This window comes from Tarenaya hassleriana, unplaced genomic scaffold, assembly GCF_000463585.1.
Source record: "Tarenaya hassleriana unplaced genomic scaffold, ASM46358v1 Cleome19, whole genome shotgun sequence".
Classification (NCBI taxonomy): domain Eukaryota; kingdom Viridiplantae; phylum Streptophyta; class Magnoliopsida; order Brassicales; family Cleomaceae; genus Tarenaya; species Tarenaya hassleriana.
In genome coordinates this window covers 2396703-2411389 of record NW_010965304.1, presented here as the reverse complement: position 1 = coordinate 2411389, position 14687 = coordinate 2396703, and the positions used below count along the sequence as shown (strand labels likewise).

Sequence of the window (14687 nt, the reverse complement as noted above, 5' to 3'; positions counted from 1 at the left end):
GTCACTCACCAAACCGAGCTTGATCTCTACTGTATGCAGCATTTGTATAGGATATGGTCTTTCAGTTATGAACAAAGCTAGGTTCATTATTCCATTTATATATGATAAATTTTATTACATAACAACCAATCAAATGCCATATATGATCTTTGGAATATTCACATCTTTGTGCATTAGAAATTAGAAATTAGGTAAAAGTACAGAACTTGGGCAAAAGGTTTCTCGAGTCCAACGTTTTAGTGGCTCAAATCACTCAGATTCATGCATTGATATGCTTATTACTTGTTACATAACTAAACTTTTAGACTGTACGGAGATGAAATTACGGGGGCCCAAATGTGATATATCAAAGGTTGATCTCTTTACTGCTAATTTGTTTAAGATTCAGGGGTCTCCATGTAAATTGCTCCTTATTACTTTGTTTTCCCCGCAAATTACTGCTCTTTTGACGTGAAAGCGGACTTGGCTTTTTGAAGCAACGCTTCAAATATTTGACAAAACATTTCTGGATAAAAAAAATATATTAAAAACTTACAAAATAAATTAAATATATAAACACATATATAAAAATAATTTAAAATTACAATATAACAGAAAAAAAGGTTATGTCGCTGTCGTGGCGCGTTTTTAATGGTCCCTATCAGTAACGGTCTGGCTATGTATGGGTTTGAGCCTCTGTGGTCTTTTGTCTAAAAATAGATTGTTACTGCTTTATTTTTTAACACTGGGTAACCCATTGCCAAAATATTTGATATTATTTGTAGAAAGTTTTGCTTAACTTATCCTTTTCTTGAATATGCTCTTTCAGGGATTTGGTGGTGAAGATTCAGATGTTGAGTCTCCCAGAGACATCTATTGTTCAATTGAGAGTTCAAACAAGAAACAAAACGAAGAACCTATTAAAGATATTGAAATTTCTAGTGTCTCACCTATTGAAAATTGTTATCGGTCAAGGAAAGAGATACTAACTTCCCTCAACCCTGGTACTCCTGCTGGATACACATCATCTTCTGAAAGTAAAATTACAGACTCCTCGACAATCAATGGAAAACGATCAACATTCTGGGGAAGAGGCAATGTAAGTTCTCCATTCCCTGCCACCATCTTCTCTCTCTCTACAGCTGCTTCAGTAGGTGAGACGGAATGCTTTCTCCTCCGGTTTCGGCCATATCTCTCGCGGGAAATTGACGGAGTTTGGCGAGTAAATGGGAGAAAGTGAGGGAAAGGTTTCGATGTAATGGATATGATTTGCTGTCTGTGGAGCCCGGTGGAGAGAGAAAGAGTAGCTTGGTTCTTTTGTTCTGCTCCTGGAATCGAAGAGGGAATTCTAGGTTTTTAAGGGTTTTATCAACTGGGGTTTTGATTGGATGCGGAATCCGAGGTTTGATTGATGCTTATTTAGTGTAGTCCGCAATGGCGGCTTCTTTAGCGGCACTGGAGCGGCCACGCCTCGGAGCTTCGGATACGGTGAATGAATTCTCTGGTTTGATTTGTTTGTATTTTCTATTAACTGTTTGGTTGCTGTGAAAGTGGAGTTTTGATTAGAAAATTTGTTGGATCTTGTCCAAAGCTGGTAAATTTTGCTGGTGCTTTTATTGTGTAGTGAAGGCATTTTCCTTGGCGCGAGAAAATATAAAAATTGAACAATGAACCGTTGTCAGATTTTCCATTGATTGTCTTGGGTTCAACCTGTTTGTAGCCAATGACTTGAAAGTGGACAAAAACTGTAGACTTTGATTGCCTGAGATTGTAGATTTAAACATTTGTTTTCTTTCAAAATAAATCTTGGCTTGAGTGTCATTAAGATGGTGGAATCCAAAATCATCAGTTCAAAACGAGTCAAAAGCATATCATCCTTGTTTTGTTTGGGTGATGTAAGAAATGTCTCCTGATCAGCAGGAGATCCTTGCTTAGTTTTTCTCCGCAATTAAAATGGTGTAGCTTTGTAATTTGTTTAATTAGACACCTATATGCCGTGAACTCAAAAGAATTGAAAATTTGTTAGAGACAACCTTGCACTTTGCATTATATTTGTGGCTGTGTATGTCTCACTTGTTGCTATAACATTTTATGCCAACGGGTATGCCTGCCATGACCTTGGTGACGGGCAACATTGCTCCAGATCTTAAACAGCTGGCTTAGGTAATTGATATCCATACCATTTTTAGGTTCTTTAGTTTGAAAGAAATGGAAGAGTCTTCTGGGATTTTGAAGTGATATGCAGTTAAAGGATCTCTCCTGGTTTAATTGCTGTAGAATTACTTCTTTTGATTGGAATGGTGCCTGAAGTTGAAAGAAGAGCCTTCGTTTAGATGAGCGAAAGAAGTGCATAATGAACAATTAGTTTCTGTCAATGTCTTTCATGCTAGATAACATGTCTTTCCCAGATAGCCGTATAAAGAATCGCGTTCTTGTATAGAGTGTTTGTTTACATCTCAGCTTCGACAGATCTTTTATGTTTTTGAAATAGCAAAAGACTGCAAACTTGTGATCCTCACTTATTTTGTTGGACAATACGTTTTGGCAGGTTTTCAAGAGTGGGTCTTTATTTATATCATCAAAAGGTAGTCTCTTTTTTTCTCCTGTTATTTTGTTAAGAATCTCAAGTTTGCACTTCTTCTAGATGTCTGTGTCAGGATCAATTCTTTAGCTACTGGCATCTTGTTGTGTATTGAAATATTGTTTATTGCATTTTGATTTGTAGGACTCGGTTGGAAGTCTTGGAAGAAGCGATGGTTCATCCTCACCAGAACCTCTTTGGTCTTTTTCAAAAATGATCCGGTGAGTATTTACATCTTCTCATTGTTGTCCATCGTAAGACAGTGATATGTTTTTGCACTGGAAACTAGAGGATTTAATGATGTTTGTGAAAAGGAAAATTTTGACTTGCATATCCCAAAGCCAAAATGCTTTCAGATAAAGTGTATATTTTTTAGGGAAAACAGATCACAAAAAGTCAGTCGGAAAAATTGGTAGAATGACTGGTAGATATTATTCTGTAATATCATATGCCCTTAATTTCTTCTCATTATTTCTTCAACTTGAACATAGTACATTGTAAAAAACCCTTTGATTTACCTATTTATTTCCCTCGTAATATTTGGTGTAAAGCAACATTTTTGCTGATTCTGATGCTATTATCGAAACTTCCTGTCCTTATGCTCATAGAATTTGTTAAAAGTTGAGTTTATGTCAATTAGATTCATGTTAGGAGTCCAACAGTAAATTTCTTATTTGTGGGTCATTATTAGAAGATTCATAGCATCCAATTTTTGCTCGTATTGTTGTATGCTCTTAATAATAAGATTTAGTTTTCTGCACAACATCAGACTATCAGAGAAAGATCCTTGCTGATGGTCTATAAGTTGCAATCATTCCGTTGTCTCATGATTATGCCTGCCCTATATCGCGTGTCATCTTCTAGTTCTTATCTTCTTCTGTCTTCCCCTTCCTTCCGTTGTCTGACAAACCTGGATGGCCTATATTTAGGTTCCAATTCTCAATTGTTTTATTTTCCTTTTGTAAATAATAATTCCTAGTTTTATAGACTAGATTTTTTTTTTTTTCGTTTAGTAATATCAGTGATAACTTGATTCTAACTAAGACTTCCGACCAGGCGCTTACCAAGAGTCTTGATATCTGTTGTCTCAACTTCTTGATTCGTTTGACCTCCCAGCTCATTGTTTCAATGATTTTACAGAGTGCATTACCACAGAAGGGTGAAGGAAATATGACTCTTGGAGGCATTGACTTGAACAGTTCGGGGAGGTATTTATTGCTAATGATTGTTGTCTAAAAGGCTATCTTCATTTTCTAGCTTACAGCTGACAAGCCTGGCATCCTTATTTGTAGTGTCGTGGTGAGAGAAGACAAGAAGTTGCTGACTGTTTTATTCCCAGATGGGTGTGATGGACGAGCCTTCACCCTCAAGGTGCCAACTCTAAATGTTTTTGTATAATCTTGTTTTTCTCTCGATTAGATGGGTGTGTTGCCCAGTTACTTCTGGTGAGGCTGTACAATATCCTGTCTGTTCAAATCATGTAGGCTGAGACATTGGAAGAGGTGTATGAGTGGAAGACTGCCTTTGAGCAGGCCCTTGCACAAGCTCCTAATGCAGCTCTCGTCATGGGTCACAATGGAATATTCCGGACTGAAACAAACAATTCAACTGAAGGGTCCTTTAATCAATGTTTGTTCTTATTCATCTCACTTGTGTTGTTATTTTGATAACTTCACTGTTGTGGCTCCTTCCATATTTAATATGAATATTCAATCATATCCTGGTTTTCAGGGAGGGATAAGCGTCTAGTTAAATCTTTGGTTGTTGGAAGGCCAATTTTGCTTGCTCTTGAAGATATTGATGGAAGCCCATCATTTCTTGAGAAAGCTCTTCAATTTCTTGAGCAATATGGTATCAGTTTCTTAATCTAAAATCTAATTCAAACCTTTTTCTGTTACCAGTTGTATATATTCTCCACTAGTCTTGTATTGTAGTCTACTATAGGATCAGGTATATGGTTTTCTTTACAGTTTGAAAAAAGAGACTATTAAGTGTGTTCTTCTATTTAGTTTTCTCTTGTACCTTTTTTTCTGTACAGGGTCCAAAGTTGAAGGAATCTTAAGACAGTCTGCAGATGTTGAGGAGGTAGAACGCAGAATTCAGGAATACGATCTAGGTAGCTATCCTTTACATATCTGCTTTCTCTTTCTCTGTGCAACTTTAGAAAAAGGTAGAATTAAGTGTAGTCGAGGTTATGGTTGTTTTATTAATTTTCCCCCTTTACTCCTCCAAATATTGTTAATTTGTTACCTAGGCAAGACAGAGTTCAGTCCCGATGAGGATCCACATGTTGTTGGAGACTGTGTTAAGGTAGTGTACTACCATTTGTGTGAGCCATAAGGTTTAATTTGGTGATTTAGTTGAAGGATTCAGACCATGCTATTGAATATGCAGCATGTTCTAAGGGAGTTGCCTTCTCCAGTTCCAGCATCATGCTGCACTGCTTTGCTGGAAGCTTATAGTAAGTTTTTGTGCCATAAGGCCTATATCTTTGAATATTTGATACTTCTTCTGTAAAGCTGACATAATTACTGACCATGTTTTGTTAGAAACTGATCACAAAGAAGCTCGGATTAATTCACTGCATTCTGCAATAGTTGAAACATTTCCAGAGCCGAACAAGCGACTCCTACAGCGGTACGTTCTCATATTTTTTTCGGTAGTGTTTTAAGCATTAAACATAAGAATGTTGTTCATCGGTCAACTGGTGGGCCTCAAACAGTTTACATTGTTCTCATTGGTAAAGATGCTTGGGACTCCGTTATTCAGGTTGCTCTAGACAGCTCTATTCTCACCTTGGAGTTGTATTCTGTAGGATTCTGAAGATGATGCATACCATCGCATCTCATTCTTGCGAGAATCGGATGACCTCATCTGCTCTAGCTGCTTGTATGGCTCCATTGCTCTTACGTCCTCTACTGGCTGGTGAATGTGATCTAGAAGACGATTTTGGCACGAATGGAGATAATTCTGCCCAGCTTCTTGCTGCTGCTAATGCAGCTAATAATGCTCAAGCCATTGTTACAACTCTTTTGGATGATTATGATAACGAATTTTCTGTAAGATACATTTACATCATGCAACTTTTTTTTACAATTGTCACACATTCATGTGTACTCGCATATTGGTTTCTCAGCATGAACATCTTCAAAGGTGCTCTATTTCTGCTGATTCGCACATTGGAAATAGTGGGCCTGAGAATTCAAGTGATGAAGAGGACATAGAGCTGAAAGAAACTGGCTTCCATAATTCAGATATTGGGGTTGAACGAGAAACAGATGAAGATAATGAGGTTGTGCTGAGCAGAAAACTGAGCGAGGGCAGTGATTTTGCTGGAAGTGATCTCTATGATTACAAGGTTTGGATTTATTTTGCCATATCCCTCAATTGCATCTCAATCCCTTCATTCACTAATGTGAAAGCTACTTGATGATAATAATGTATATGGTGTCTTAGTTACATCAATCTGTATTCCACATTCTAGAAATACGAGATCCTGTTTGTCAGGCGTGAGGTTATGATTCCTTCATCTATCAGTAACGGTCTGGCTATGTATGGGTTTGAGCCTCTGTGGTCTTTTGTCTAAAAATAGATTGTTACTGCTTTATTTTTTAACACTGGGTAACCCATTGCCAAAATATTTGATATTATTTGTAGAAAGTTTTGCTTAACTTATCCTTTTCTTGAATATGCTCTTTCAGGGATTTGGTGGTGAAGATTCAGATGTTGAGTCTCCCAGAGACATCTATTGTTCAATTGAGAGTTCAAACAAGAAACAAAACGAAGAACCTATTAAAGATATTGAAATTTCTAGTGTCTCACCTATTGAAAATTGTTATCGGTCAAGGAAAGAGATACTAACTTCCCTCAACCCTGGTACTCCTGCTGGATACACATCATCTTCTGAAAGTAAAATTACAGACTCCTCGACAATCAATGGAAAACGATCAACATTCTGGGGAAGAGGCAATGTAAGTTCTCCATTCCCTGACATGTGATGGTTGTTCAGTTCTTGTATACGCTGCTTTTTTATGGTGCACGAACTGTGTGTAGTAGGTTTTAGGTGGTTTAATCTATTTGCTATCTTACCTCACCACTAGGCCCATTCATGCGTTCAATGAATTTCCTTTTTCGTAGACCTGTTCGGTTGCAATTTGCGCTAGGATGTCTCCTCTTTAAATGTTTCTTTAAATCCATATGATATGGGCCATGTGGCAAGATGTGATGTTGCCTCCTCGCTGAACCATATGAGAAACTTAGTTCCGAACATCGGTGTGGGAAGACTTGATGGTGTTTGAAGTCATATTAATATCAATAAACTCTATTAGTACTTGTATTTTGCATTGATATGATACATCAATATTGAATACGCAATGAGTTCTTGATAATCTCCTGAATTCTTGGGTTGTTGGCTATTGTTTGTAGGGGAGAAAAAAACCTACAAATGGATCATTTGATTCTTCTGGAGATGATGAGTAAGATATTCAATTGTGAATTTACATTTGTCCTTCTAAGACAGATCTATTTGTTGCTCTCCATGGATGCATGTCTCTACGCATGTTTGTCATTCTCAAAGTACTTCGATTCTTTTATTGAAATGTATAGTCAAAACCCTCTGGTTTCAACTTTTTTTCCTAATAACCGAGTTAAAAAACTCAGAAGCTTCATTCTCTTGCTGAGGTCAATCTAGGATACCTATGGTTGAACAGGTCAAAAAGCAGAATGCCTGTACTAAAGAACGGTCTGCATCGCCTTGAAAATGAAAATGAATAAATTTGAGTTTCAGCATATGTTTTCTATGCTTTTTGGCACTATTCTTAACTTTCAAAGCCTATTATTTCTTATACTAGTATGCCTTTATGGTTGTGAAAAATTGTTCATCCATTGCTTGTAGGCTTGTCATACAGAGGCTCGAGACCATGAAGAGTGAGCTGCGGCAAAGAATTGCTAAGGAGGTATTCCTTCTTGCACTTGAACTAGCGTTTTCAGTTTCACTTAATGTATCATTACTGACAAAACAGTCCATTATCCATGGCAGGCCAGAGGAAATGTAATACTTCTAACTAGCTTGGAGAGGAGGAAGCAAGCGTTGCACGAACGTCGTTTGGCACTAGAACAAGATGTATATACCTTTTTCTCTCTCTCTATACATTATGTTATTCGTTCTCCTGCCTATCCAACTATAAGCCCGGATAAAAAATGAAACCTCATTTACTGGTTAAGCTTCCCATGAAAACGTCAGGTGGCCAGATTACAAGAGCAACTTCAAGCTGAGAAGGACCTCCGGACTGCACTGGAAGTTGGGTTAAGCATGTCTTGTGGACAACTTAGCTCCCATAGTGTGGAATCTAAAGTCAGTGTGCACTTTAGCGGGGGAAAAACCGACTTTTCCTTCTTCTTTTAGGGTTTAGGGTTTATTTCCCACTATTCTGGTTAAACCTTTTGCTGTAACGTAATTTTTACATGGCGATGAATGTGCAGACAAGGACCGAGCTTGAGGAGATCGCTCTTGCTGAAGCTGATGTGGCCAGATTGAAGCAGAAAGTTGCGGAACTACACCACCAACTTAACCAGCAACGCCAAAATCACGTGAGTTCACTTGCAGATGCTCATGGCCATCATCAGTATCAACACAGTCACAATGCTCAGCCGTGAGTTGTTCTACTTCCTGGTTTCTCATTCTCTTTCAAGCAGAGTTTTCTTAACAGTATTATTCACCTCAAACGTAGAATATCTAATCTTCAACACTCGGATTTGTTTAGGCAAAACACTGTCTAAGCCTTTGCTTGTTTCTTGATCTTGGATCTGGAGGACCGACTTTTCTTTTCTTTTTTTTTAATGTAAAAATATCCTTGGAAAGGCATACAAACAAGCATCTGGGCTGTGGACCGTGTGATTAATCGGGCCAAAAGCAGCTCATAAAATTGCTATGGTTTCCAATCTCGATCCCCCCCCCCCTTTTTTCAGGTTGTATATGTACCTATCTCGTCTAAAACATAGTTTGTACATTGTTGCAGCAAGTTTTTCGAGCAGGACTTTGATTCCACTCTTGCTTATGTTAATCACAAAAGAAATCAAAGAATGGAGGTACTACACATACTAAGCCATCGACGAATGCACGTATGTTTCGTAAATTAGTCCCCTTGTGTCGACCTATAGCGTTTTCTTCCCATTCAACTCTGCAGGAGCAGGAGAGTGTTTTAGGAGCAGAATGGAGAAACGGTAGAGGTCTGGGATTTGTAGGGGGCGATAATAGGCAACCGCCATGTGGGCAAGACCCGCCGCAGTCAACGAACTTGGTGAGCGTGTCAATTGATGAGTGCTCTCCAATATATTCTCCATCTGCTCCGACCGCCTCGAGAGCAGCAAATGTAAGTTTTCATTCTCGTTACCTCCATCTCTTTAATTAATCAAGACATCCCAGTCATGTCTGAAGGAAAAAAAAAGGAAAGTATAAAGATGCTTGGAATTACCCGTCCCATGCCTGCGATGCCAGGTTGGTCGGGACGGGGAACCCGAACTTCGGGTTCTAGTTTGGCCATTGTGTCGCGGGTTACCTGAGGCACCATTGATGCAGTGAAATTACGAATTTACCCCTAATGTTCAATGAATATCGACAAAGGTTTGTTCTTATCCAAATTCTCTCTATCTCATGTTCAAACTTGTGATTCTGTGGGTTCATTGATTCTCTTTGTTCCCCGGCGAATTGTCTGCCGATTTTTTTCGCTTCGAGTCGAGTTGCCATCGCCTCCGTTGAAAACCGAGTTTTTCTTTGAGCTGGTTTCATCTCCGTCATCTGTCGAAAGTCTGATTCTATTTCAGTGTGATTGAGTCGAGTCACGTGGTTTTGGTCTACTCGGGTCCGAATTTCTGGATGAAAAAATTGGTTCATGGGGGTACCCAGATCATGAAGGCCGAGATCGGGTAGGCAGTCTGAGAAACCCAAGGCTTCGAGGCTGAGGTCGGGTAACCAGAAAAATCGGGTACCCGATCCACATCAAGCCCAGTGTAAACTAAACCTTGAAATTCCGAGCCTCGGAATGAAAAACTAAAAGGGACTTTGCAGATTACAGAGCATCCGAGGGCGCATCATCCATCAGCAGCGCTCGTGGAGCTAACGACCCGTCTGGATTTCTTCAAGGAGCGCCGTTCTCAACTGCTGCAACAGCTCCATAACCTCGACCTCAAATACGGCTCCTCCTCTTCTCAACCATTTATGCAGAGACCATCATCTTCTTCACCATGGAAGTAGCTTTTAAGACAGCCTCATTGATTTTGTATGTGATGCCCCTTCTGTCTTTCATGTGTGTTTTGGTTCAAATTTTGTGGACAGCCGATTTATGTGGTTTTTGATTGGTTGACAAATACTTCATACGCTTTTTTATGTATCATTAGGCTTCAATGTTTGCAAAATATTTTGCAAGTGGAATTGTAAAGTTGTGAAGTTAGTATGATTGGTTCTCAAGAACAATTTTTGTATACACGTCGTTGTCCGTATGTGTATATACGAAATCAAGACCATGATGAAATCATGTCATCGTATTTTGAGATGAAAATGGTGTTACTTCAAGCATTTGGCGTCAAATTTTCTTTCCTGTTCTTCAATTTTTCTTACTCCGAATTGCCAATAAATACCTTAACCAATTCAATTTGTTTTACTCATTGTATGTGACCATGAAAATTGTGAAATAATATAACAGCCAAAAGTATTTCATACAATCAAAAGTAAACCTCAACAGGCCACAACTGGAGGATCTCTGGTTCTTGCAATAACTAACCCTTATGAACTTAATAATCAAGCTCGACGCCTCTTCTTCAAGTTCTTGGTCTGAGCCCGAGGTTTTCTTCCACTGTTCTTCGATTTCTTATTGATTCTCTGTTCCTTGATATTTCTACCTTCAGGTACCGTCGAATTCTTGGTTTTTTTACGGTCTTTCTTCACTGCAACTTCGTCATCTTCTTCGCTTGCAGAAAACGAATTATCTGAAAACTCGTTATCTTCCTCATCTGAACTCAGCACCAGATCCTCCACAACATCATCTTCTCCGCCCGCCTCTGTTTTTCCCTTCTTGTTCCTCTTTCTTTTCTTGTTCTTCTCTTCTTTCGGAGTTTTTTCTCTGCCAAAACCATTTGCTTCTATCAGCAGTACAACAATATGCAATACCGGGTGTTTAGGGCAAAGAGAGATTACATTGATCGAGACCCTTTTCTCAGGAACTCGTTACACCATTGCGAGTTATGTTTCTATCTCTCTAGATCCCACAAATTTTATTTTAAGATTTGAAATCATCAATTTCAGATCTACCATATTAATACTTTCCAGACCAATATGTTTAAAGCAGAGGCATGTATTGGTGATGTATACACGTATTGAGATGTGGAAAGACGTACTTAGAGCCTTTTCCTGGTAACCAGGATGAACTGAAAACCGCAGCACCTTTCTCATTCCTATCCTTGTCATCTTCGTCATCGCTCGTTGATATGTTCTTCCCGAAGACAGACCTGCTCTCTCCCACAAGAACACTGGACACCAGACAGTGTTTATGGTCAATCGAACAACAAAATGAAGCAAAATAATGACGATAGTTAAAAAAAAGTACGCACTCTGATTCCACCAATGATTCGGTCCTTTGTTGTGCTCTTTGGTGGAGAACCTTTGCAAATTGCGATAGAGGGCTTGTGCCTGACTTCTTCTCATCCTGTAACAGTAACCCCAAAAAGCATTTCGAATGCTACTTCAAGTTATCATCCAAGTATAAATGAGCAGAATTAATAAAATATCTTTGCAGTTAAACCAGAATGATATCTGTCACCAAGAACAAGCGACAAACTATCACATCCCAGCAAACAATTCCTAGTAACCACATAATTTTCAATAACAGGATAACAAATGTGTATTCATGAAACTTAGAAATAACCAAAAAGGACACAAAGAAATCCGATAATGAACCTCGAGAAATGATGCATTTGCCGGATCATTTGGCAGAAAATCAACCGATGCTCGCTTTTTGTTCACGATCTCTGAGTTGGCCTCAATCTGTCAGGGGAAAGCTCCAATTAGGAGTAGTCAGAAAACCAGAGTTCCTTGATTTAAAATATGCAAGTTGGTATGACAATCGCACGATTCAAATAAGCACAGGCCATTTTGCTCTCCATGAAGGTACCTGACGGATAAGTTGCCTCATTTCTTTCCGGAACCTCTCTGCTTTAGTAGCTTTGCAGAAGCTACGTAACCTAACTGTCGGAATAAAAGACAGCTCAAAGAAAGCTACAGAATAACTCCACTGAGCTAAATGCTCAGCAAGCTCCTCCACCACGGAATAAACACATGCCTCCTGAAATGCTCGTGTCTTCACTGTAGGCTTACTTACCTAGAAAAATTCAATTACTAAACGTTAATTTGCTTGAGGACCTAATGGACCCATTTCAATCCAGGTTGTTTCCAAAATCCACACTGAACACTCAAACTGGTAGTTCTCCAATAAGAGTGTAAATGTCCAATGTAGATTTTCCAAGTACTAAAAACAAAGACAAATTGAATCCTTTAACCACCTTCCTTCATTATAATATAATGATTATATTATCATTTCTATGCGTGAATCTTCTTCTTTAATATGCAGGTTCATACCAGCTCCCCTTACAGACCCATGTGAGGCTTAACATTAAAAATAAAAACGAATGTGGCGAAGAACTGTACATACCTTCAGCATAGTGCGTATATCAACAGATTTTCCAACACCACCGGTGGGAGGTCTATTCAACTCTTTCATCTCCAGCATGTCCAAGAGAAGCATTGAGACAGGGATAAAAGTCCCAGTAGAAGCAGCAATCCGGTTGAGCATTCTAACACATCTCAGTCTAAGGGGAAAGTACCGAGCAGTGGGAACAAGTCGAGCCACACCGGATATTACCTGGGCTAGCGGATAAGCAACTGGTCTGAGTTCTGACTGTAAGCTGCTGGCACAAACAGCCCCAGTCCAGAGCTCAAGGCAATTTACGTACTTCCATTCATAAACTTTCCGAAATGCTTCCTGTTGAACTGCAATGTCAGAACCCCAGAAATGCACAGCACATAATATACATAACTGAATGCTAAAGATAAGAAAGTACTTTTGTTTTCATATTAAGTGCTTCCCGCAAAATCATTGCCAATTGCCGTATGAAGACAAACGCATGCTGATATGCAGCAGATGGATCCACCCCAAGAAGCTCAATGACACAATTGCTGAGAAATTGGATATGCTGCAACTTTACAGCATTCACAAAGTGGCAATTCAACACATAAGCTTTGTACATGCCCTTGACGCAATCATCCACACAGTCTGATCCAAGGCGTACACACAAATCTCTCAGGAATAGCAATGAAACAACAGGGAGCGGCCCAGTACCAGTCCCCCAAAAGTGAAGTGCAACCTTAATGGAAAAACAAAAGCAATGAGCAAAAGAGCTAAGAAGACAGGTAATCAATGAAATTAAGCCCAGTAAAGAAAATGCCAAACAACAAGAGAATGACATTTAGCTACAATGAGCTGCACCTTAATATATTTCCTTAGGAGGCTTGGAAAAGCAGCTAAAAACACAGACGAGTACTTTAGGCGCCGCAGAGTGAATGATATCATTTCGGTGTCAGTCATTTGGTTCAGAACATGTAGTGAATTCCCCAGATATGATTTGACCAGGTGGTTATAGTTCTTCCAAGGCCTTGTGGTAGTCAGATCCAGTATCGTCTCTTTCTTCCCTCCAGTTGCTGGAAGCTTCAATAATTTACGAAGAATTCCATCCATTTCACTGAGAACGAATATCATTATCTTATTAAAAACAGCGCTTGACATGATGCTAAACTTCGTAGATGAATCATCCCCGGTATCATCACCATAGTGACAGGTAGTTCTGTAAGCTCTCAACATCGAACGCACTGCACTTAGTCTCGATTCTTCTCGGATTAAATTACACCATGAATCAACCATTGCCACTGTAATCGTTTTTCGAGCTGATTCCTTTCCTTCTTTTGCAATATCAAGCTCAGGGGTTTCATCCTCATCTTGCATTTCAGCATCTTCCAAGTCATCGGCATCATCATCATCATCCTGCAAAATCCAAAAGGAAAAACTTAAAAGACATTTTGGCACTTCCCATATTTCGTGGCAAAATGTCAACAAAATTCACACCATACACAGGATCCTGTTTGTTAGAGATACCTAAAGCGGGTATATGGGATAAAAGAGGGACATGGATGGACCTGTTCTACAGAGAAACATCTAAAAGATGGAGAAGAAAGCAAAAGAAGCTTACGAATTATTCACCCACCTCAATCTCGTCGTCATTAAATCCCAGTAGCTCAGGATCAGCCTCTTGCAAGAACTCATAAAAATCTGGGTGCTGCAAAAAAAAAAAATCCATATGCAAACTATCAGATTCTCTCAACTTTAACAACAGCTTTACTTCACAACCCATCAAAAATAAAAATCATATAAGACGAGCCCCATAACAATTCGTCCAACAAAACAAAATGACAAGCAATTAAATTCTTTTTTCCACCACCTATTTAACGAAAACATCTACAAAACGCTGAGAAATTGAAGGCTCCATAACAAGAACAATGACAAATTGATATATTCACTTTGGAGATTATCTCGAACCTTTTGTTGTAGCCTCTGCAGCTGCTCCTTGTGCTCTTTGGCTTCCTCTTTCTTCGATTTCGGTACCTTTTTCCTCTTACCACCTTCTATTTCCTCAATCCCATCCATTGTTTCAGCATCTAAATGCTTGACTGAAAAACCCCGTAAACCATTTGTTAATTCAAACAATTAAAAAACGAAAAGAAAACGAAGCCTGACCCGAGAGACGGATAAATCGAACAAATTTTCACATCTGTAACAGAAAAAAACAAAACAAAATCTTCCACCTTTGGCACCCATCTCGAAAAGGGTAATCCGAAATCACTTATCAAGATGATAATCAAACCAATTAGGACGGCAACAAAGAAATGGCGAATCCCCGGAATGTAGAGGAACAAAGCAAGATGACACGGAAGAGAGACTGTGTTCTCTCTAGGGTTTTTTCGGTAGCTCTAGGGTTTTAGTTGGTTTTTTCTTTTGTTTTCTTTTTCCCGTCTTCAAATCGAACC

The 14687-nt window shown here is 39.0% G+C and overlaps 2 protein-coding genes across 6 annotated transcripts; one reads left to right on the top strand and one right to left on the bottom strand.

The window, feature by feature from the left end:
• The first annotated feature begins 1098 nt into the window (after positions 1–1098).
• On the top strand, positions 1099–10043 carry LOC104811192 (rho GTPase-activating protein 6-like). Of its 5 annotated transcripts, none has more exons than XM_010537816.2 (23): positions 1099–1467; positions 2528–2564; positions 2705–2781; positions 3701–3768; positions 3853–3931; positions 4045–4189; positions 4292–4411; positions 4599–4676; positions 4815–4870; positions 4955–5021; positions 5110–5197; positions 5376–5619; positions 5697–5918; positions 6262–6531; positions 6986–7035; positions 7455–7515; positions 7599–7682; positions 7803–7913; positions 8042–8211; positions 8578–8647; positions 8746–8931; positions 9057–9182; positions 9627–9693. In XM_010537816.2, the coding sequence occupies exons 1-22, from the start codon at positions 1414–1416 to the stop codon at positions 9138–9140; spliced, it is 2421 nt and encodes an 806-aa protein (XP_010536118.1). In that variant the 5' UTR covers positions 1099–1413; the 3' UTR covers positions 9141–9182; positions 9627–9693. The 5 variants fall into 5 exon arrangements, with proteins under 5 accessions (XP_010536118.1, XP_010536119.1, XP_010536117.1 ...); XM_010537819.1 differs by lacking the exon at positions 9057–9182 and adding an exon at positions 2123–2142 and having other exon boundaries at positions 1452–1467; positions 9627–10043; XM_010537817.2 differs by lacking the exon at positions 9057–9182 and having other exon boundaries at positions 9634–10043.
• Positions 10044–10229: 186 nt separating this feature from the next.
• LOC104811191 (nucleolar complex protein 2 homolog) lies at positions 10230–14636 on the bottom strand. Its single transcript, XM_010537814.1, has 11 exons — positions 14466–14636; positions 14200–14330; positions 13868–13939; positions 13096–13647; positions 12671–12973; positions 12262–12591; positions 11725–11931; positions 11511–11597; positions 11165–11259; positions 10952–11083; positions 10230–10677 (listed from the first exon to the last, which is right to left on the bottom strand). Exons 1-11 carry the CDS (start codon positions 14476–14478, stop codon positions 10356–10358), a joined length of 2244 nt encoding a protein of 747 aa, XP_010536116.1. The 5' UTR covers positions 14479–14636; the 3' UTR covers positions 10230–10355.
• Between the last annotated feature and the right edge of the window lie 51 nt (positions 14637–14687).